Genomic DNA, 23,505 nt, shown 5'->3' with positions numbered 1-23,505 from the left:
TGCAAGAGAACATGAGGTTCTGCCATGTGGTGCTTTCTATGAAGAGAATTGAGATACCCTTAAGCTATATTAGAGATAAGAACAAATTTAAAAGTGGTAACTTTTTATTTCCTTTGGTTCAATGTTTCAAGACTAATTTTTGTTACATTTTGTATTCAATGTTTAAAGAATACTATTTATTTCATTTGGTTCAATGTTTCAAGACCTTCCATCTCTCACACACACAAAAAACTCTTTGCATTTCCATTCATCATTTTCACTTTTACTCCTTTATATACACATGTCCATAGCCTTTCACATCATCATATCTCAAATACACTTTGAAAAAAATGATGTCATTTAGTTTCAACCTTTCAATGACACCTACATAACTCCAACGTTACAGTATCATTTGATTGTAACCCGTATGAGTAGGCTATGACCAAGGAAGGGGGCTTGCGTTTTTTATTCAATGATAGTAGCTTACGGTTTTGATGTTGAAGTTAGACATTGTAGATTTTGTGAAGGTTATGATTTGCTTGGAGTCTTTGGGTGTTTGAGATTTTGATTTGGGAAAGTTATAAATGTATTTTATTTTAGAACTAAAGAAAAAGAAAAAGAAACATTCTAATTGATTATTTATGAAGTTAGCTTTATTTTTTATTTTTTATTATTATTATAAATTTTGTGTTAGAATTCATAATTTGTAGGTTTCTTTGTATGTAGCCATAGTGGTAAAAACAAAAATCCATGGTGACTTAAAAGTATTTTTCGCTTTTTTTTTTTTTTTAAGAATACAGAAGCCCAACTAAAGTCAATTGAATTTTGATAAATGAATGTGTTTTTAGCAAATTTCTCTTTGTTTAATCATATTCTCTTTATGTTGATACTTACAAATGATTTCCTTAACTCCATCGAGATAATTAATTGGGTGTCTATGATCAAGGTCTCCATATTTGGTTGTGAGAATAGAGTGATTGAGAAAGTATTTCGTAGGTTGCTTAAATTTATGTAATTTTAGGATATAAAAGTATTTTATATTTTGAATTCTTATTTGTAGATTTCAAAATCATTTAATCAGTTTGAAAAATAAAATCTACTTTTAACGGTAAATATTATAATCTTACAATGTTATACAAATTTTTAAAATAAATTATGAACTAAAAAAAATCAAGTGTCAAAGTATTTAACAATATTGTGGGCAAACATAAATATTATACAACAAAATAAGTATTAAGTATTTTATATATATATATATATATATATTTTTTAATATACATAAAAATGATTTCAAATGAAATTGTAAAGTAATCCACGCATCGCGCGGGATATCATCTAATTAATTAGAATTTGTGTTTGTGATTAAAAGGGTATTTTCCCCTAAGTTGGGGTATTACCAATTAAAATTTTTAAAATGAGAAGCACCTAATATGGAATTGAATTTCCTAATTGACTTGTGGCATGTTCAATTGAAAGTCTTTGGTAGATTAGAAGAGGCAAGAATTGTTTTTGGGCAGTGAACTTGGGGAAAGCGTCCACTGCTTATTTGTTAAAATGTGCTTATACATCTTGTCAGGTGTTAAATCCGTGGGGGGCATGTTTTAGTTTATATTAGTCCTGACTACGCAGACTCACTGTTTTTGTTAGCTGCATCTAAATATGCCGTGATACAGATGCATTGACCAGTGACTATTAGCTAACTTATAGTAGTAGCCACCACTAGTCTTCTTCTTTTTTTGGAACTCTTTTTATTTATTTATTTATTTATTATTATTTTTAATACTGGCAAGAACTCCAAAAACAGAAGGATGAGACTTGTGTTTGCTTGAGGCTTTTTGAACCACCATTGGAAGGAAGACAGTCTTGTTTGACTGCTTAATTTTGCATTGAACAATTAATATCTCTAGTTTTGGATTACTATGTCACTATTTTTGGTATCTTTCAATTATTTAAAGAGAAGGGTGACCTCTTTGGCTTCATGGCAGCCTAATTGTCACGAAAAAAAAATGAGATTAACATTTTTATTTATTTGTTACATAATATTAGATATTAAGGGATTTAAATCAGTAAGGTTAACAAAAACAATCATTGTATCATATTCAGTTTCATCTCCACTTCTCTTTGCATTGTCTTTCTTTATTCTTGTTTTTGGTATCTGGTTTGATAATCATGGCTGTTGGAGAGGTTTTTCTCTCTGCTTTCCTTCAAGTGCTGTTTAACAGATTGGCTTCCTGCGAGTTCATAGACTTACTATGCTACCAGAAGTTTGATGACTTGCTGGAAAAGCTGAAGATCACATTGCTGACTGTCACTGCATTGCTTAATGATGCTGAGGAGAAGCAATTCCATAGCCCTGCAGTGGAGAAGTGGCTGCACATGGCTAGAGATGCTGTTTATGATGCGGAGGACATTGGTTGAGCTTGCTTCTGAAACTCTGAGATGTAAGCTGGAAGCTGAGTCTAATCTGATTCTTCTGAGACTAAATAATTGTAGAAATTGTAGTTCTCTGCCACCACTTGGGAAACTACCCTCTCTCAAAAACCTCACAGTTGAAGGAATGGATAGAATAAAAAGAATAGGGATAGAGTTCTGCGGGGATGGGTGTTCTTCTGCTATACCTTTTCCATCCTTGGAGACTTTAAAGTTTGACAGCATGTCACAACTATCCTAAGCTAACAAAATTGCCATACCACTTTCCTGGATTGAAAAAGTTCCATCTGCATGCATTTGTGTAGCCATTGTTTTGCAGATTATCATCTTCGTAAAGTATCTGATGATCCTGCCAAAGATTCTCATCCTTATAAGAAGAAATGCCTGCCTGCTGGCTGTGCTCTTCTATGGATCTACCGCTGTTATATGCTAAGCAGCTGCTTAAAGAGGAGAAAGCAGAAGATTTTTGCCCAAGATAATCCAATAGCTTGTACAGTCATCATATAAGAGTAAGACTATAACTGGTGAGTTTTGTTTTCTTTTTCAAATTCCAGTTTGATTTATACCCATACACAGCATATATGCTACATATTAGATTCTCAATTACAATGGTAGGTTCTTGTTGTGCTGTTGACATAGGAGGAAAAATGATAAAACTTTCACATATGGTGTATTCCTTTCTCTTTACTTCAATTGTGGTACTAGACACAATGTTTTGAAGTTTTAGTTTCTTTATCTCCTGGGTTCTTTTACATCATCAAGTTATACTCTGTTGAACTGCAGAATATAATGTCAGCATTCTTTGCTTGAACATACTCTAAATTTGATGCTTATGCAAGTCACACATACCCATTAAATATTGGATCCAAACAGCTTGCATACTTTAAGAAGAACATCTACCAATGGTAACTTACAAGGAAGAGGATGGTATAATTGGTTACCTGATGCTATTGGAAGCTATATATATCTGGGGATTCTTGGAATTTCTTTTAGATAGAAGAAACCAGTAATGATGTCAATTTTCAGGCACTGTTACTACTTGTAGGCATGCTTCATCTAAAAATGGTGAGTGTGTTTGGAACCGAACTTGGGGAATTCTTCACTATTTATTTGTTGAATGTGCTTATATAGCTAGTAACTAGAAAATTCAGCTGAAAAGATTTTTTATATGACAAATATGTGAGATGTAAAAATGTGGAAATAGCTTGGGCAGCAGAGTACGTGAGGAACATGTTATTGTTTGCATTTGTTCAGACTCCAGAGGCTCACTGTCTTTGGAAAGAGAAACATACTCTTTTAGGGTTGGAGTTCCAAGTGTTTAGTGTATAATAGAAGCACTAGAGTGGGAGATTAGTTGTGGGAGTAGAAGAGTTCAGTATGTAACAAAAGGAGGAGTTTTAGCACTAGAATTTTGTGAGGTAGATTAGTGACACAGTTTACACTTCTTCATAGCATCTAATTCCTTAGTGATATTGTTTTTGGTGTAGTATCATGTTTGTAATTGTTTTTGATCACTAACCCTCAACTTTTGGGGTTTAGCAAATCATGTTCTCAATAGAACCATCTGGAAGGCTTTTCACTGTAGTGTTGCCAAGAAAATCTTTAGTCTTGTATTCTTATTTTCAAAATATAATTTTTCATTGCCAAAATGTTAATCAGGTTCAGTTGAGTCAATTGTATGTCTCTGTTTCCAATATTCCTAATGAAATCTCAACAGCATTGGAAAAGTACCGACAAAATATAAATTCAAGAATATTTTAGAGTACATCCAATCAAATTCATTTAGAAAATGGTCAAATTCTTGATATGCAACAATCACAATTGATATTACATAAATTGCCTAAGCGATATGTTTCCAATCAAATTTTGAATCCGAAAAGTGGAGCTACACAGTTCTCTCCATTGCTCTTCGTTGTACCAATTCACACATGGAGGTCCAAACTTGATATGAAGTTAAATAGAACAGGCTAGCAGGACAGATATCATTGCTGCTTGTTGGATGTAAGTTTGGCTCTTTGGAAGCTTTGGTTGTAGAAGGTCAAATTTGGTTGGTAGCAGCCACCTTAGATCTTAAAACCAAGCCTATAAAATATTATATTCATCAATAGGATGATGTCAAGCAATTGTCAGGTATGTTATTGTTGGAAGCCTACATGTTGCACATATTGTGTTTGAAAACCTGCAAAATAGTTTGAATTTAAAAATCATTTAGGATTGGAGGTCCAAATTTTATGTAGGAAACACAACTCAATTGAACAAAACTAAACCACCGAGCACACTTTAGTTTGAAAACACATACTGGTAATTGCTGGTAGTGACACGACGGAACCTCAAGAATGGCCCTAATCTTTCACGGAACAAGCACCTAAGCCATCTTGGGAAAGTTTCCCCCTCTATACCTCACGCGTCACAATTTCAGCATAGGAAAATTTAGATTATAGATAGTAACAACGGAGTTTCACATCCCCTACAGATGAGGACTGCAAGGACAACGAGAACGGTGATGTGCTGAGCCTTTTGAACTCTCTAGAGTGTGGAAGAGAAGAAATAACCAAAATTCTAGGGAGGACTGACATTTTTCCGTCCACCATCAATTCCCAAAGCTCAGAGAGAGGTAGTTTGTTGACCTGATAATGTACACTTCATTTAAACAGGTGCATAAGAAATATACAAAATGTCCATGCCATTGTGGTAGTATAGCAAATATGTTTGGATAACAGAACGAACGATGGCTGTTTGGTCATATCAAGCAAGGTCATGGGTACAAATAACATAAAAGGAATAAAATAAATAAATAAGACAAACAAAGGCATATAACTTGTCAGTATCAAGCACCAAAATATTCCAGAAATAGTAAGAAAGAGTGATGATGAATTTTTTTAGTAATTACAAATTGTTGGAACAAGATGAGCTTACAACCTTTAATAGCATGATCCGTCCAGCATGGATTTTTTTGTGTTCCAAGACTTGCAGGCCAACATAGTTTTCATTATAGACAACAAAACAAGAATTCCAAGCAGGGACCTCTGGCGGAAAAGGCTTCATTAGTTGATTTCTTCATGATTAAAAACTCCAACAGGGGATGTCATTACAAACCCACATGTGACGTGTCTGTTACATCTGGAATGTGGCATTTAGATAATTATATGGATAAGCATTACACAGCTAATTACTTCTAATGAGTTCAATACCATTTTTTACTATTTTTATTCCATTTCTTAATTGTACTATAAGTAATTTCGACTTTCCTCTTTTGAGAAGAGCAAAGGTAAATGGTAAGAATGGAAGCACAATGTGAAGCTGACCTACCTTGTTCAATCAAAAGAACTTCTCTCACTAAGACTGAGAAGTGATTTTTAATCTAAAAAATGAGATAATGGAAGCCACAAGTCTGCACTATGTTCCACGTGCAGCTTGTCAAATATGGTCAAATATCCTGCCATATTTGTCAAGACAAATGTTACAATCACATTTTGAACTTCTTATAGTCTAAATTGTTAAAAGAATCAATCTGTTAGTTATCGAATACATAAGATTAAGGAAAAATAATAATAATAATAAAAATTAAACTACCAGAGACTTGTCATTCCCTCAATCTCCCACTTTCTTGTTGTACCACCAGGAGTTTGGACTCAAAATGAAGGAGCTGAATAATTCTGCAGGCACCTCTAGTTGAAATGCAGGCAAAGGAGTCAAGTAACCATAAATCCTCAAGATAAGAATATTTTTTCTAGTGACCTGGTAGCATATTAGAAATTTAGGAGTGTGACTGATATAAGAGGACAAGTAGCCACTGATATCACGCCAAATAGATGCTGAGCTTGTGTTGCTCTTGTTGACAAATTAAAGTGAATCTGCACAAGAATTCCTTCCCTTCAGTAATTTTTGGATGTTGCTTGAAACCTCTCATATCTGTTTTATCAGTTTTAAAAATCACTTAAAAAACAAGCAGTAAGCTAACTTGATACTAAGCTGGTTGTAAAGAATTACCTGACAATAAATTTGAGTCATGTTGCTAGCTATCTCTTGTGTAGAGCAAAACAAGGTATCGGGCCTCTTCAAGAGCTTTAGCACCAACCAAAACTTTATAATTGATTCTTATGCAGGGGATGCAAGTCTTCTGGCAAGACTTTGCCCTTATTTTGGCATCATTTCTTCTTTGTCATACAGATCAGGGGGCTTGAATTGTGCTTGGCCTTGTACCCTGATAATTATTTTCTATGACTCATGTATGAGAAATTAAAGCCCTTCTCAAGTAACCGAACATTATTAATGCCTTTTCTTGGGTAACTCAGTTAAAGTTTATTCTGCAAAAACAAATCAATAAATTAAACAATCCCCAGGGTTTTATTGTTCCCTAATAAAATTTAGAGGGACAAGGATATCAACAATTGCATGCAGTTATTGATTTAAGTGTGCAGAAATCAAACATCAATAACTTCATTTTCAATTAGTGAGGAAGACAAAAGCAAAATTTTTTAAATCAGGGATATCCTAGTATTGACTACATGAATTGAAAAGCAATGCAGTAAAAAAAAGAAATAAGATTTTGGGCTGAAGGAACCTGAAAAGCAATATTTAAACAAGATTTAAAACTTTTCAGCCTTCGGGAAAAAATTTATGCTACAAAGAGTTCTATTTCTTATTTTAGTCACACAAGAATTGAGCATTTCCACATCAAAGAAAAAAAAAACTTGACACTGATTTTTGAACATGTCATTTCTTAATCCTTTTTAGTTTCCTCCGTTGTAAATCATGTTTTTTCCTCTCCAAAATTTGAAAGAAATAAGAGGAAGAAATAGGGAGTACTCACCAGCATCATTCAATCAAAAGATTCTCATGCTTGAAAAATTCAGCAACTGTTGAAGGTATTAAAGCAACACTAGCTTCAAACTACCCCATTGTCCACCTGAGATTAAAAACCTGCCATATTGTGCCCAAGTCAATTGCCAATATCACAAAAAGTACTCTGTACTTGTAAAACAAATTTATAAATCATCAAAGACATATATATGCTGGAAAAGTAATGTGGCATTTAGATGATTATATGGATGAGCATTCAAAGCTTATTACTTCTAATAATTTCAATATCATTTTTTACAGTTTTTATTCCATTTCTTATTCGTATTATAAGTAATTTCTGCTTTCCGCTTTTGAGAAGAGCAACGGTAAATGGTAAGAATGGAAGCACAGTGTGAAGCTGACCTGCATTGCTCAATCAAAAGAACTTCTCTCACTAAGACACAGAAGTTATTTTTAATCTAAAAAATGTGATAATGGAAGCTACAAGTCTGCACTAGGTTCCACCTGCTGTTTGTCAAATATGATCAAATAGCCTGCCATATTTCTCAAGACAAATGTTACAATCACATTTTGAACTTCTTAATAGTGTAAATTGTTAAAAAATCAATCTGTTAGTTGTCAAATGCATAAGCTTAAGGAAAAATAATAATAATAATTGAACTACCAGAGATTTCATTCCCTTAATCTCCCACTTTCTTGTTGTACCACCAGGAGTTTGGACTCAAAATGAAGGAGCTAAATAATGTTGCAGGTCCATCCAGTTGGAACGTGGGCAAAGGAGTCAAGCAACCATAAATCCTTAAGATAAGAAGATTTTTTTAGTGACCAATAGGCTCCGATATCACGCCAAATAGATGTTGGGTTTACGTTGAACTTGTTGACAAATTAAAGTGAATCTGCAGAAGAATTCCTTCCCTTAACAATTTCTGGATTTAGCATGAAACATCTCATATCTGTTTTATAAGTTTTAAAAATCATTAAATTTGAGTCGTGTTGTTAAGTTGATACTAAGCTGGTTGTAAAGAAGTACCTGGTAATAAAATTGAGTCGTGTTGCTAGCTATCTCTTGTGTGGAGCAAAACAGGGGATTGGGTCCCTTTAAGAGTTTTAGCACCCACCAAAACTTTATAATTGATTCTTATGTAGGGGATGCGAGTCTTGCAAGATTTTTCCCTTATTTTGGCATCATTTCTTCTTTTTCATATAGATAAGGAGGCTTGAACTGAGCTTGGCCTTATACCTTGATAATTTATTTTCTGTGACTCATGTATGAGAAACTAAAGCCCTTCTCAAGTGCCCGAACAATATTAATGCCTCTTCCTAAGTTGCTCAGTTAAGGTTTATTCAGCAAAAACAAATCAATTACATCATTTCAATTAGTGGGGAAGTCAAAAGCAAAAAACTTAAAATCAGTGACCAAATGAATTGTAAAGCAATGCTGTAATAAATGAGTTAAGATTTTGGGCTGACAGAACATTAAAATCATTATTCAAATAAGATTTGAAAACTTTCAGCATTAGAGAAAAGTTTTATGCTACAAAGAGTTCTTTTTCTTATTCTAGTCACGCAAGCATGAAGCATTTCCACATAAAAGAAAAAATAAAAACTTTACACTGATTTTTGAGGATGTTATTTCTTAAACCATTTTTTTTCCTCCCTTTGAAGTCACATCACATCCTTTCTTCTCCAAAAATTAAAGAAATAAGAGAAAGCAATAAGAATTACTGACCAGCATCATTCAATCAAAAGATTCTCATGCATAAGAAATTCAGCAACTGTTTAAAGCTATTAAAGCAGCACTAGCGTCAAACTATCCCACTGTCCACCTGAGATTAAAAAACCTGCAATATTGTGCCCAAGTCAATTCCCAATCTCACAAAAGGTACTCTGTACTTGTAAAACAAATATATTAATCATCAAAGACATATATATGCTGGAAAAACTTACCATCTAGGATAATTTCTCCTTCAAAGTCTGTGTTTCACACTTCAAATGTCCAAAGGCGAAATGTAGTGAACGGAAAATGAAGCAAGTGCAGCTCCAGAAAGAATAAGAGTAAGGAAATGTTTGGATGTTGATGAAGACAGAAGGATGAGCTTTCTACAGGTGACTTGAAAACAGATTAAGAACTTAGTAGTTTGTACCACGCAAAAGGATCGGCAGCCAAGTAGCATAGAAGTGATGCTTGGAGCATGGAGGATTTGTTAGTGACACTGCAAAAAGAATAGGCAAAGAACTAAGTATATACATTGACATCCCCACAATGAAAATCAAATAATTTATAAAAATCATGTAGCCATTTGAAACTTCCATTTTCGCTCACGCTGTCCAAATCAAAGGTGCATATAAAAATAAAAAAATAAAATTGAGCAATAAGTAGAAGACGGAAGTTAATATTATATTAATTACCGAACAAATTACCTGATCTGGGCTGAAGCGCAATTTTTATGTGATCAATTCGTCGTCAATCACTATGTTGGGGATGTGCGCAATTTTGGGCCATTCTTCCCCTTTCTCTCTCTCACACCGTTGTTTTAGAAGAGGGCAGCTGTCAATAATTAGAGAAGAAAGAGTGGTGGGAAAGCCCTCTTCTGGAAGGTACTCCAGGTTATCGCACCAACCAATATTCAAGTTTTTAAGAGAGGTGAGATGTTGAAAACCCTTGAGTGATTTCAGCTTTGGAAAAGATAAAATATCGATATCTGTGAGAGTGGGAAGCAGCAACGCTTCCTCCAGAAAGGACTCCACTTCTTTGCCATTATCGCCGTTGATAATGATGTGTCTGAGGGAGTGTAGATCTTGCAATCCCCGGGAAAATAGTTTGTCGCAGTAAGAGACGGAAAGTGTTACTAAATTTAAGGGCAAACCTCCCTCAGGAATTGATTCCAGTTTTCGACACTGATGGACTGCCAAATACTCAAGGGATGGGAATAGGGTGCGCATATTTTCAGGCAATGACTTTAACTTGTTGCAACTCCAGATCGAAATCGATGTCAAATTAGGGGCGCAGATACCTCCACTAAAAAATGATACAAAATTAGGGGACGATGAAATCCACAAAAGAGTGAGAGAACTAAGATCACGGTAAGATTCCTCTGATACGAAAAGAGATTCAAGATTTTTACTTTCCCATATATAGAGAGATTTGAGTTTTGGGTACGACTCTAAGGGAAAAGACCAGAGTGAGTCAGAGTCATCTGTTATACTCAAACTTTCAAGAGAAGGATAGTAATGGCCCGTTGTGATCTGAAATGTTCCTTCGATTTCAAGTGATTCTATTGTAGTGGGTACACCACTTCCTGGGACAGCGACACATGTCATTAGCTCCGCAAAGGACTGCAAGAAGATGCGACCTCCTCTAATAAAGACGTCATCCAACTTGGGTGGTAATTCCTTCAACACAACCTTATCACAATCACTTAATCGCAAATCATTGAGAGTTGGAGCTCTAGGAACTGAAGCAACAAGTTGCTGACATTCTGCAATTTGAAGTTTGATTAAAGAGGGAAGCTGACTGGGTAGACCACCGCTTAGCTTGGGACATTCAATTATGCAAAGCTCTTTGAGAGTAGAGAAAACTCCAACCCCATCTTCATGTTCACCTTCAAATAAAAACCATTCCTGCCACTCTGGCATGTCTTTAAAGCTTAATACTTCAAGGGATTTAAAAGGCTTTATTGTAGAAGAACTATCCCCATAGAACTCACGATCCACACGCAATACAAAATGAAAACCTTGAATATAGAGTTTCTTGAGGACAGGTAGGTGCCCAAGTGAAGGCAAGGATGAGCAGTACTTACAATTGGCAAGGCGAATAGACACAATATTGGAGAAAGAACAATCTTCTAACCAATTCGGAAATTTTGTACCCCCGTAATCTTCAATGGTGAGAGACTCCAATTTCGAATGAGGACACAATTGCTCAAGAACATCTCTTTCCTTTTCTGAATTTCCAATGTCAAAGCCACATTGAAACACCAACTCAGATAAGTGCTGCTTATTCTTCAAATTAACCTCCCTAGCATCTCTAGCATGATGAACGTTTTGCAAGTTTAAAATGGACAATGCTCCAGAAAGATGATGGAGCTCCCTTAACTCCTTAATACTAGACCCAGAATGTTTGCCTACAACAAAAGTAGTTAATTTCACAAGATTTCTCAATTTACCCATATGCAGCGGCATCTCTTTCAATTTTGTACCAACTAAATCCAAGTGGCGCAAGTTGACTAATCTCCAAATCTTGCTAGGCCACTCGATAAGGGACTCACATTTGAACAATAACAAGGTTTGCAATTTATACAAATTACATAGAGAATCTGGTAACCGTTTAATTGGAGTGTAACTGAGATTTAAATAACGTAGATGTTTCAAATTGCCAATAGAATTAGGTAACTCCCTCATGTTTTTATAGCTAGAAAATGATAGTACTCGTAAGCACTTAAATGTCAACAACAAATCATTAAGCACCATCGTTGATATCCTATTCCAATACCATCGATTCGATGACAAATCTAATCCAAGGAAGGTTCGCAAATCCTTGGCCTTGTAAGACACCTTAAATTTCTTGGAGGCATCATAATTAGTTCTAACATATGACAAATGGCGAGTCTTTCTTGTGATTACACAAGACTCATTGTTCTCCAGCTTGAAACAAAACTCTCCGCTTATATATATTGCCAAGTCATTGACTAGGTCATGCATTATGAAACATGATTGGTTGCTACTTGATCGTTGAAAAAATGATCTAGATACCAAATCATCAAAGTATTGTTCACCTATTTTTTCCATCCTTCCATTTCCTTCGGATTGTTGTAGTAAATCTTCAGCCATCCACAGTAGGACCAATTCTTCCTTTTTAAATTCATAATCCTTCGGAAGGATTGAGCAATAAGCAAAACAACGCTTCAAATGTGGTGGGAGGTAGTGGTAGCTCAATCTTAGAGCTGGAATGATACTATTGTTTTCCGTTGGTAAATCCCATATATTACTCTTCAAAACCTCTGTCCACTTTCTTGGATCTTCTTCAAACCGCAGCAAACCCCCAAGTGCTTTTGCAGCTAAAGGCGAGCCTTTACACTTTCGGATAATCTGTCTACCAATTTCCTCAAGAATGGGAAATTTACTAGAGCTTCCATTTCTAAATGCATGTTTTTCAAATAACGACCAACATTCTTCACTTGACAATTCATTTAGAATATAAGCTGAAACTGTGCCTACATTAGATGCGACTATTTTACTGCGTGTTGTAACAATAACTTTAATCTCCAGTGCCCCACATCTGAAAACTTTAAGTAACTCAACTGAATCATCATATTTTTCATTCCAAACATCGTCTAAAACTAGGAAAACTTTCTTCCCCGTGAATTTCTCTCTAATTTTATTTTGCAGCAAATTTATGGTTTGAATGTCACAAGCAGATGAAGTGACCTCTTCAAAAATTGTTTTTGCTATCCTAAAATAATCATAAGTTTCTGAAACGCAAACCCAAGCTTTGAGGTCAAAACTCTCCTCAACTCTTTTGTCATTGTACATAAGTCGAGCAAGAGTTGTTTTACCAACCCCACCCATACCTACTATGGGAACAACACATATACCATTATCACTCGCATCATCTGATTGGGATATATCAAATATCGCCTCCATATCCTTGCCTCTACCAAACACACCATATTCTTCAGGGCAAGAAGTCGTCAATGGTCGTGATGGTAGTTCAGCAGCAGCAACCTTTTCTAGACGGAGGACATCCTTTTGTTTTGTAATAGATTCTAGTTGTTCTAGAATGTTTTCTAGTTCGGATTGTATCCTTCTGTCAAATGAATTAACAAAAGTACTAGAGAGAAAACCCATTACCTTACTAGTACTAGTGGATTCAGCTTCTAACTTGCATCGCAAAGCTTCGTAGCCAATCTCATCCAGGAGTTCATCTGCAACATAAACTGCATCTTTGAGCTCATCCAGCCACCTTTTCACAGCTGGGTTTGTAAATTGCTTCTCCTCCGCATCAATGAGCACTGCATCAGCAGACATCAGCTCTATCTTCAGCTTTTGCACCAAACGATCAATCAGTTTCCTTCCGTTGAGATAGTCTAGGACCTCGCGAGAAGCCGCTCGGTCAAACGCCACCTGAAGAAATGCTGAGAGAACAGCTCCACCCACCAAGGCCCCAGCCATAGTCTCTGTTCTTGGTTGAACAAGCTTGAAAAAAAGAGTAAAGAGAAGTAAGTGCAATAAGGCAGAAAACAGTTTGTGGTGTAGAAGACTAACTTCTTAGCAGATTTAGATAGATAGAGGTTCAATCTATTCGGCTGCTTGACTTGACTCAACAGTCAACACGCGTGAATGATCAATAAAGTAGTGATGGCAGGTGGGGACATGGCCATTATAATTGGCACAGAGTGAATAATATAATTAAAAAGAAATCCTATTCGTTGGAAGCAAGTGCTTGGCTATGTCTTTGAAAATTATTTTCAGCATCTTTCAACATTCTTACTTTATTGATAACAAAATTTCCACCCAAATTAATTAAGGAGGGTCTCAAGGAAAAGGGGCCATTTACCACACTATATAGATGAACTTTTTTTTTTTTATAAAATATAAATTTCTCTTTAGTCTAATTTAATTGTATAGGTGCGCAAAGCTCTCTCCTTACTAAATTGCACATTATGGTAGATCTCTCATTGATCATATGATTATTATTTTTCTTATTTTTATTTTACTTTCAATTGTTTTTTACAATATTAAATATATAAATATATTAGTTTTACAAACTTATTTTATGTGGTTTTAATTTTACATATTCATCTTCTTTAATTTTGATATTACAATTAAATAATAAATCAATGAAAAAAATCTTGTCGATATATATTAATCTTGAGCAATTTTAACTCTACATATAATTTTGCTTTTACATATTCATCTACTTTAATTTAGACATTTATAACTAAAAAATGAAATCAGGGAAGAATAAGAAAAGCAAAACAAAAACAAAAACAAAAACAAACTATAAAAAGATATTCACAAGTCTTGCTTAGTTTTTCATAGGAGAAAAGGTGCAACTTGACAACTGCCCTATAAGGAGAGTCTGAATCAAATGTGTTATAGTTCTCCTACTAGAGGTTTGTGCATCCATTGTCCCATTATTAACTAATCCAATGTATTCCTTGCAACATTTTCTTATCATTTTATTTACATCACTAAACACTAGGGATGAATTTTTGATTCATTGGTGTTCGTGAACTGCACGTTGTGGTGGATCCCCACACGACCATAGCACCTTCCAGGAATGTCAATAATTCACAAAGATGCTTCATTAGTGAGGGCTATTGTAGATCCCACCAACTGTAAAAGGTGAAAGAAACACCATATGATTATTAGGAAGAGGAATTCTTATAAAATAGTAAGTTTCATGTTATAACTCATTATCAGATGGTCTCTATATAATCTCATCAAAGTTTTGCAATAAAAAGGACGAATACAAAGATTGTAATCAAATGGATTATATTTATGTTATTAATTTATTACTCAAACCATTATTTCTTTGTGATAGCAATTAGCATATTTTTTTTAAACCGTTAAGTTATTTTCAATTTGTTTCAATAAAAAACTTTATGTGAAAATTGTTTTTTGAATTTTCTTACGTTAGTAGTATAAAAAGAAATTGGTCAAAGAAAAAGTGAAAAAATCTTTCTTAATTTATTTTATTTAGCTTAGCATAAGATGGACTATTTTTCAAAAAAATTTTGAAAAACAATTCTTGTAAACTAAATAAGAAAAATAATTTTATTTCACGTAAAACTAAATAAGAAAACTTACGAATTAGTTTTCAAACTCATTTTAAGGTCACTCCTAAACCTAAGAAAATAGGATTTTTTTTTTATAAAAAGTCTTTCTAGAAAATTATTCATTTTTAAGAAAATGTTGATATCCAAACAAACAGGTAAAAGCTTAGATTATTAGATAAAAAAATAAAAAAATAAAAAAAAAATATTAAGAAAAAGTGGGATAAGAAAAGAGAAAGACTTCACTTTTGGCTAGGCTAGGTGTAAGGCATTTTCCCTTTGAGCCTTTACTTTTGGCAAAGTGAAATTTATCCTGAATCATCTTTGTCGGTGAGTGGAAGTAGCTTTCAACCAATTGCATAGACCTTGAAACAAAATTTGATTCTTTTTTTTTTTTTTTAAGAACAAAATTTGATTCTTTATTAAAAAGACCTTCAAAGAATAATTTCTCCCAAAGAAATCTAATATTCAAGGGTTTGAGTAGTAAAAATCTCAAAAACATGAACCCTTGTCTATCTTAGAGAGAAAAAGTCTTTAAAACGAGCGGAATGGTGACGCATATTGGGTACTCTACTATTCAACGAGTGGTCCACTATATAGTAGAAGCATCTTTTAGCAAACCTATTGTCTTAAACATTGGATTCCCTAACCATAGTGGCGTTTTTTTAATTTAATTTTTAATTTTGGCAAAGTGGAGTTGATTATGAGTAAGGAAGTCAATCTCGTACTAGAAGCTGTACCGGTTTGACTAATGGAACGATATATTTTGATACCAGTCAATACTAATGTACCGTTTTGGATTTACCGCTATTTTTTATATTTATAAATATATATATTATAATAAAAATAAAAGTTTACCATAAAACATTACCTCAATTCAGAACATATTATTCATGGTTTTAAACTTTAGACTTTAGCATACTAAGAAAACAAATAATACTAATAAGTTAATGCAAATAAGTTACCATTCTGCTTTTGCAAAAATTCAAAAATTACAAAACTGGAAAAAAAAAATTATTTCTCTACTGGCCGATACACCCAGTACCGGTCGAAACACTCGAAATTGGCTAGTATAGCTAGTACACGGCCGATATTTAGGAGAATCTAGCCTTTTACCCCTATTTGGCAAAAAATTTGGCAATATGCCCCTGTTTGCAAACTATATAGGTACATGCTCCTGTTTCAAAACTCGATTACCTTAAAATTGAGTTTCAATGAAAAACTCGATTGGTTTAAAATCGAGTTATGCCCGATCAAACTTTAAAAAAAAAAAAAAATTGCATAGAACTCGATTTTATGGAGATCGAGTTCCAAAACGTCACTATAGGGCTCCCTCAACCTGCCATAGGACAATCACACTTAGGAAAAAATTTTGCAGGAAAACACTGCTATAGGGCCTTAAAACGTCATTATAGGGCTAAAAAAATGCCACTATAGGGCTCCCTCAACCCGCCATGGGACAATCACACTTAGAAAAAAAATTCGCAGGAAAACGCTGTTATAAGGTTTTAAAACGTCACTATAGGGTTTAAAAACGCCACTATAGGGCTTCCTGAACCTATATTGGGTAATCACACTTACTAAAAAAATTTGCAGAAAAACACCGCTATAAGGCTTAAAACCGCTGGTATAGGGCTTAAAACCGCCACTATAGGTCCTAAAAATGCCACTATAGGCCAGGCTCGCTGAACCTTGTATGGAGTGATCACACTAAATTTTTTTTTGCATGGAACTCGATTTCTAGGAACTCGAGTTCCATGCATTTTTTTTTTTTTTTTAAAGTTTGATTGGGCGTAACTCGATTGTCTACAAATCGAGTATTTAATGAAACTCGATTTTAAGGTAATCGAGTATCGAAACAGGGGCACGTCCCTATATAGTTTGAAAACAATGGCATATTACCAAATTTTTTAAAAATTAAGGGTAAAATGCCAAAATGTCCCCGATATTTAAACTGATACAAAATGTTGACGTTTTGGTACTGGTGCACGTATTGGTACGGTACATACTGCATCGATACGGTACGGTATTAACCACCTTGATTATGAGTCATCTTTGTTGGCCAGTGATAGTAGATCAATGAGTTTTTGGCAAAGTGGAGAAGTTAATTTTCATCCAAAGGAAAAAGAGTTTTTGTTAACTTGTTAGTGCAAAAGAATTTTAAAAAAGATTCCAAATTTGGTAAGGATAAGTAGGGGTTGTAATTCGTGTTCACAGGTAGGGTTAATGTCGTGTCAAGCCATGAGTATTCAATTGTATAGGTTAACCCAAACCTGACCTATTTAGTAAATATGTCAAGAATCTTCAACCTTAACACGACATGTTTACTAAACAGGTCGACCCAACACAACACGTTTAATCAGTTTAATTAACAAGTCATGTAAATGTCAATACAAATTACTCATTTAATAACTTGTTTGATTAATAAGTCATACCTGACTTGAATAACCTGTTATTAATTTCATATATCTAAAATTAAAATACAATTACAACCATAATTATAGTTGTAGGAACCAAGTATAAGACTTCTGGGCCTTAGATCACTTGGGCTCACAATTTATTTGTAGTGGGCTTGAGGATTTCTTACAATGGGTCGTTCTCGGCAGAGAGACTCAAAGCAACACTCAGTTGATACTCTCTCCTTGACTGTTTTCTCTTAATTTTTCTGAACCCTTTCTTCTCCCAACTTTCTTCTATTTATAGCCAAGGTTAGTGGGGAGATTATGATTACAGCCACCGTTAGTGCTACTGAAGGTCCAATATTATTTGATTAAAGTGGATGTTTAGGTGAGAGGGCGGTGCTGCATTTATGATCTTGGAACTTGGTTTCATCTTGACCGATTATGTTCGGCAACTCAGTTTCCTGTGCATACCACATTTTCCAGGGAAAGGTTCATATACTTGACCGGGAAAGTTTGACCGATCACCTCTTGGAACTCAATGCCCTACACTTGTCTGTACATTAAGGAAGCTTCAAGAAGGGCGCAGGATAATTGGACCTTTCTACTGGGCCTGCGCCCAAGGCCGGTATGGGACTAGGCCTAGGGCCTGTATGGGCCTGGGATCTCGGTGCCGTACAATTGGGACTGGGCTCAGGGCCTGTATGGGCCTGAGATCTCGATGCCGTACAATTGGGACTGGGCCCAGGGCCTGTATAGGCCTGGGATCTCAGTGCCGTACAATAGTAATAAACACATAATTACAACCATAAATTAAGTAATAATAACAAAAGATAAGCTAAATGAATCAAATGGGTCAAATAGGTTTGCATTTTGAACCCAAACATGACCCATTTATTAAATGGGTCAATTGTGTTGATCCAAATATGACCCGAACCTATTTAGCTTTAACCCATGACCCGTTTATAAATTAGTTAGTCATGTCGAATTCACGGGTTGTGTCAGATTTTGTCATTCCCAAGGATAAGGTACATAGCCCATGTTTTACATTAGTCAATAAGAAATTGTCACATTAAATTTTTGCTTAAAACTTAATACATCCTACTATACTTAATAATATCTCAATAAACTTCTAAGTCCCAATTTGGTTAGATTTTCAAATGAATATTACAATTGAGTCATGGGTGTGGTTGTACTTATTCTTTAATATGTGATAAGATGATATAGCATGTTGGAATTGAAGAGTGTAAAAATTGGATTTTACACCACATCTTTGTAGAATTTAAACTATTTAAAAATACATATCGGAGTTGCACTAACAAGTTTCAGGAGACTTGGGACTCTAAAACCATTAAGGCCCAAATTTGCTCACCATTGCAATGATGTTCGAGGGATATTTCCTCGTGAAGAACATTCAAGGAAGTGAGTGGCAGAAGCTGAAAAGATATGAACCCTATATCAATCTAATTGTTTATTTTAATATTAAGTAGAATATCAGATAATTGTAGTTCACGCAATATCTCTACCACTTTTCTTTAAGGTTGAATTCATGGGAATGAGATTTTTGAGTGGAAAATGGAAATGCTACCATGGCCTCATGTTGTGTATTTCAACTATTTTCCTTAAATAAGTACCACTAAAATTCTAGGTGCATGTCTTAGCAAACCAGTTTCTCCATTAAATTCTTGTAAATACTACCTGCATATTATACACAATACAAGTTAATTTATGAATTTCTTGTAGAGAAATTATTGTGTACTTCCGGAATATCATAAATGTGTACTTCCTCCTCTTACATGAATGGTGGGTCCCAATAATTAAATTCATAGTAGGACCTATTATTCATGTGAGAAGGAATAATACGAATTTATGGTACTTCGAGAGTACTTAGTAATTTTCCTTTCTTGTAAGGAGTTTACTGTTTACAGTCCTCACCCACTTATTTGTTAAAAAAAAAAAAAACTTGAGATCAGCATCAATAAACATCATGTCTTTTTTTGAAACCAATAAACATCGTGTTTAATCCAAGACTCTTTTGTTTTTATCAAGAATTTTTTTATTGAAGCATTGTTATCGACTATTTAGTAAAAGTTAAAAAAAAAAAAAATTATGAAACCATTTTTGATAATAGGTTTTAAAGGATAAGAACAAAATTACCTAAAGTTGATAAGACGACTTATTATTATTATGATTATTATTATTATTATTATTACTTTGAGAACACACTTTCAGCCCACTATATATAAAACTTGAGTTTGCAAGTTAGCTAGTGACAATTTGAAATTTAGATACTATACCGAAGAAAGTAAATATAATAGACTCATATTTTATTTTGTTGGACATGAGGGGCAAATGAGAAGTGTGTTTTACAATTTTGGACGAAGTGCAATATTGTAAATTTATTTTGGTTTGTTGTTGTTAATTTCAAAAGGTATCATTTTCGGTACAATCCAGCGCAACACTCATTCTATTCTTCTCCTTCTTCTTTTTTTTTTTTTTTAAAAAATTTTTTTTTTTATTTAATTTTATTTTTTAGAGTTATATAAAATTTCTCTTTTTTTTCTCTCTTTTTTTCAAAAATACGATAGAATGTCAACCTTTGACATCTAATTTATGATAATTTCTCTTTCTTATCAAGTCAAGACACTAAGGGTCTATTTGGATACCGCTTATTACTGAAAACTGAAAATACTGTAGCAAAATAATTTTTAAATGTATAAATAATATTGTGGGACCCAGTTTTAAATTGAAATTTGTATTTGGATGACTTTTGTGGGTCCGTGAACAATACCATGGGACCCACATTTTTTCAGCAAAACGCACAAACGCTGGCCTGGAATGCCTCCCAAACGCACACTACTTAATTTTTTGTGTAGGTAAGATTTAAACCACAGTTCTCTTATACATCCAACTACAAAAGAATTTACTAGTTAAGTTAACTGAAACTCACAAAACTCATTCTTATTTTGTTTTATATTTACCTTTTTTTCATTTTTCATTTTTCTTTTTTAAAATCTAGTACTATATTTACGTCGCAATGTAAGAAGGCATCCTTTAAAACCAGCTAGATGGAGCCAAAGTGTGACAATTTTAGTATGATCGCCATTACAAGCATTAGCATTAAGAGTGCTTAAACTCCCAAAATTCTATTTTAGCACTCCCAAAAAAAAAAAAAAAAAAAAAAAACATGTTGCGTCGAAGATGCTAAGCTTAAAAAAATTTACAAGCCAGCTAAATTGATAGAAATGAATAAATAAATGAAAAATGTTAGTTAAGATGTGAAAAGTAAGAGGTGATGTAAAGTGAGTTATGAAATGGTATGTTTTTTGTAGGGACACGATTTTTAACGACCCAAGGATGGGCTCGTATGTAAAGGGGCCCGAACAATACGATTTGTAGAGAGTGGGTTTGAAAAGGTTGGACCTTGGTAGTTGGGCAGCAGTTTAGTCAGGATTTTCATGGAAGCCCATACGAAGATGGATTTGTCCTATAGGGCTAAGCCTTACACGGATGTGGTTTGAAGATCTATCTCCTCGGACTTCGTCCGAGGAGCATCTCATCCTCGCCATTCTTCTTTTTTTATAGGGCCTCCCCCTTTTTTCTCAGCTCTCTCCCTTTTATACTAGTATTTCCTTCCCGTTCTTCACCTACGTGTCTGTTTCTCCTTGTTCGGGGTGGTTACTCGTCTTATCAATCCATACGTCAGAGTGGTTGGGAAAAACTGGATAGCATGGTATGAGTATGGGTTTGTCAGGTGCTGGGCTCCACATTATGGTGTTGACAGCTTTCTCCCGCGTACTGCTCTTGTACTAAGTTTGTCATTTTCTTCATGCGTTTTTATGAGGTGTCGAGCGTGAGATTGTCTTTAGCCACATCCTTGGGCCTTCCAGGAGCTTTCATCGCGCATCTTCGGCAGTAGGGCTCCTCGGCTTGGGCTTTGGGCCCTTAACACGAAGTGGGCTGGGACCTCAAATTTTGGGCCCCACAATAGCCCCTCAAAATTCTGCTACCCGACTTTTTAGTTGGGGAGGAGGGTTTTGATGACGTTAGGCCCACATTATGGCTCGCTCAAATCCTGTGCTCTACTAGTATTTGTGTTTTTCCCATTTACATGGGAGACGTGCCAAAACAAGAGGCACTCCTTTATTTTTCACTCACGCGGAGTCCCTTGACATTTCGGTACTCGAGGCGCGCCTTCACGAGGATCTTCAGATCCTACGGCTGCGAATGAGGTTGGAAATTGAGCCAAGTCTGCCTTGTCCGTAACATTCCTCGGGAACTTGCATGAATTAAATGCCACCGGTTTTGCTCTCTGTATAAATAGGATAGGGGGTCATCCCTCTTACATGTGAACTCTCCTGTTTCCTTTAGAATCATACTCCTTCCGCTATATCTACGATCTCCATTTCTAGTGCCACTCTGCCTCAGAGCAAGATGTTTGAGGTGTGGGTGAGGATGAAAAGTCTTCACATGCTTCAGAGGCACCGAATCCTCATGATACTCAAGGTGATGTGGTACGGACAAGGAAGGCACAGATTCAAGTCCGTCCCTCGTTTTGACAAGGGGGAAATGGTATTTCTCCTTCTTTCAGTCAAAATCCGAAGCAGGTTCTGGTCACATCAGATTTTTGGTGTGTCAGAAGAAAGAATTTCCGCCATCAGCGCCGTCTGCCTTGTTGCAGGCAAATTTTTGTGGAGGCTCCTCAACTTCCGGTTCCCGGCACCTTGTCTTCAACGGTGCGGGCCTCAAGTTGGGTTCCCTGCACCTTTTCTTCAGCTGCGCTAGCCCGGAGCCGGGCTCTCTGCACCTTTTCTTCAACGGTGCAGGCCCCACGTTGGGTTCTTTGGCTACCTGAGTTATAGGCATGTAAAAGTATTGAGGAATGGCTTCCTCAGACGAAATTTTGAAGCGGCAGCGCGGCTCTTCTCTGCACCTCTTCTTCGGCTTTTCCTTCATTCCTTTGTATCTTTACTTTTCGCTTGTGTAGTTAGTTTTAATATGAGCTTATTTAAGCTCCTTCATTGTACACTGTACTGTTCTTTTGTCTTAATAAGAAATGAATTTGTTTAATCTCAAATACTTTTCTTTTCAGCAATAACTACTTTGTGCATGATTGTTGAATATGCACTTTCCTTTAATGATACTTAGAGCAGGAAAAAACCTTGAAACGAATTCCTACTAGTTTAAACTTACTGACATTATCAAGCATAACAATGGTAATTCTCAATAAATTAGACTCTTGGAACTAACCGGGATAACGGCCGAGCGCTGTGCGGTGCATGCAAGACAAATGTCCAAGAACGATAAACTCTAAATAATTCATCCGAGAGGGTAGCCGAGCAGTGAGGGACTTCGATTGTGTTTTTGGCAGCATATTGCTCCATATTGCATCAATCCCTTTGGTACTGAGGATCCGAGAGTAGACTGGGGAATCCATGCAGTTTAGGGATTAGCCCAACTGTTAATGGGGAGTTCTCCTCAGATAGATTCTTGTGATTTTTCTCTTTTGTACTTGGTTTCCCCATAGGCGTGAGTCTGAGGACCATGCAAGGCCTTGGTTCTGTCCAAAACTTGTAATTTTTCTTTTTTGTACTTGGTTTCCCCATAGGTTTGAGTCCGAGGACCATGCAAGGCCTTGGTTCTGTCCAAAACTTGTGATTTTTCATTTTTGTACTTGGTTTCCCCATAGGCTTGAGTCCGAGGACCATGTAAGGCCTTGGTTCTGTCCAAAACTTGTGATTTTTTCTTTTTTTGTACTTGGTTTCCCCATAGGCTTGAGTCCGAGGACCATGCAAGGCCTTGGTTCTGTCCAAAACTTGTGATTTTTTCCTTTTTGTACTTGGTTTCCCCATAGGCTTGAGTCCGAGGACCATGCAAGGCCTTGGTTCTGTCCAAAACTTGTGATTTTTCTTTTTTGTACTTGGTTTCCCCATAGGCTTGAGTCCGAGGACCATGCAAGGCCTTGGTTCTGTCCAAAACTTGTGATTTTTCTTTCTTGTACTTGGTTTCCCCATAGGCTTGAGTCCGAGGACCATGCAAGGCCTTGGTTCTGTCCAAAACTTGTGATTTTTCTTTCTTGTACTTGGTTTCCCCATAGGCTTGAGTTCGAGGACCAT

General features: G+C 35.4%; 2 protein-coding genes across 2 annotated transcripts in view; both read right to left on the bottom strand.

Annotated features, from left to right (window-relative positions):
- Positions 1 to 4,154: 4,154 nt before the first annotated feature.
- Positions 4,155 to 23,505, bottom strand: part of LOC115984375 (putative disease resistance RPP13-like protein 1) — a 149,333-nt gene continuing 129,982 nt past the window's right edge. The window contains exons 8-15 of the mRNA XM_031107406.1: positions 7,877 to 8,108; positions 7,223 to 7,745; positions 6,400 to 6,716; positions 5,983 to 6,321; positions 5,719 to 5,845; positions 5,329 to 5,529; positions 4,709 to 5,036; positions 4,155 to 4,588 (exon numbers count right to left, since the gene is read on the bottom strand). The gene's annotated coding sequence lies outside the window, so the exon portion shown is untranslated. The remainder of the gene's footprint in view (positions 4,589 to 4,708; positions 5,037 to 5,328; positions 5,530 to 5,718; positions 5,846 to 5,982; positions 6,322 to 6,399; positions 6,717 to 7,222; positions 7,746 to 7,876; positions 8,109 to 23,505) is intronic.
- Positions 9,658 to 13,383, bottom strand: LOC115984662 (putative disease resistance RPP13-like protein 1). The gene has a single exon (XM_031107684.1). It carries the CDS (start codon positions 13,381 to 13,383, stop codon positions 9,658 to 9,660), a length of 3,726 nt encoding a protein of 1,241 aa, XP_030963544.1.

This window comes from Quercus lobata, chromosome 4 (assembly GCF_001633185.2).
Source record: "Quercus lobata isolate SW786 chromosome 4, ValleyOak3.0 Primary Assembly, whole genome shotgun sequence".
NCBI lineage: Eukaryota > Viridiplantae > Streptophyta > Magnoliopsida > Fagales > Fagaceae > Quercus > Quercus lobata.
The sequence above is the reverse complement of the archived record's forward strand: the minus strand, read 5'-3'. Positions and strand labels throughout refer to the sequence as shown.

What these genes read in the sequence shown, in the direction of transcription:
- LOC115984662 (XM_031107684.1), bottom strand. Translation starts at nt 13,383, where the DNA reads ATGGCTGGGGCCTTGGTGGGTGGAGCTGTTCTCTCAGCATTTCTTCAG.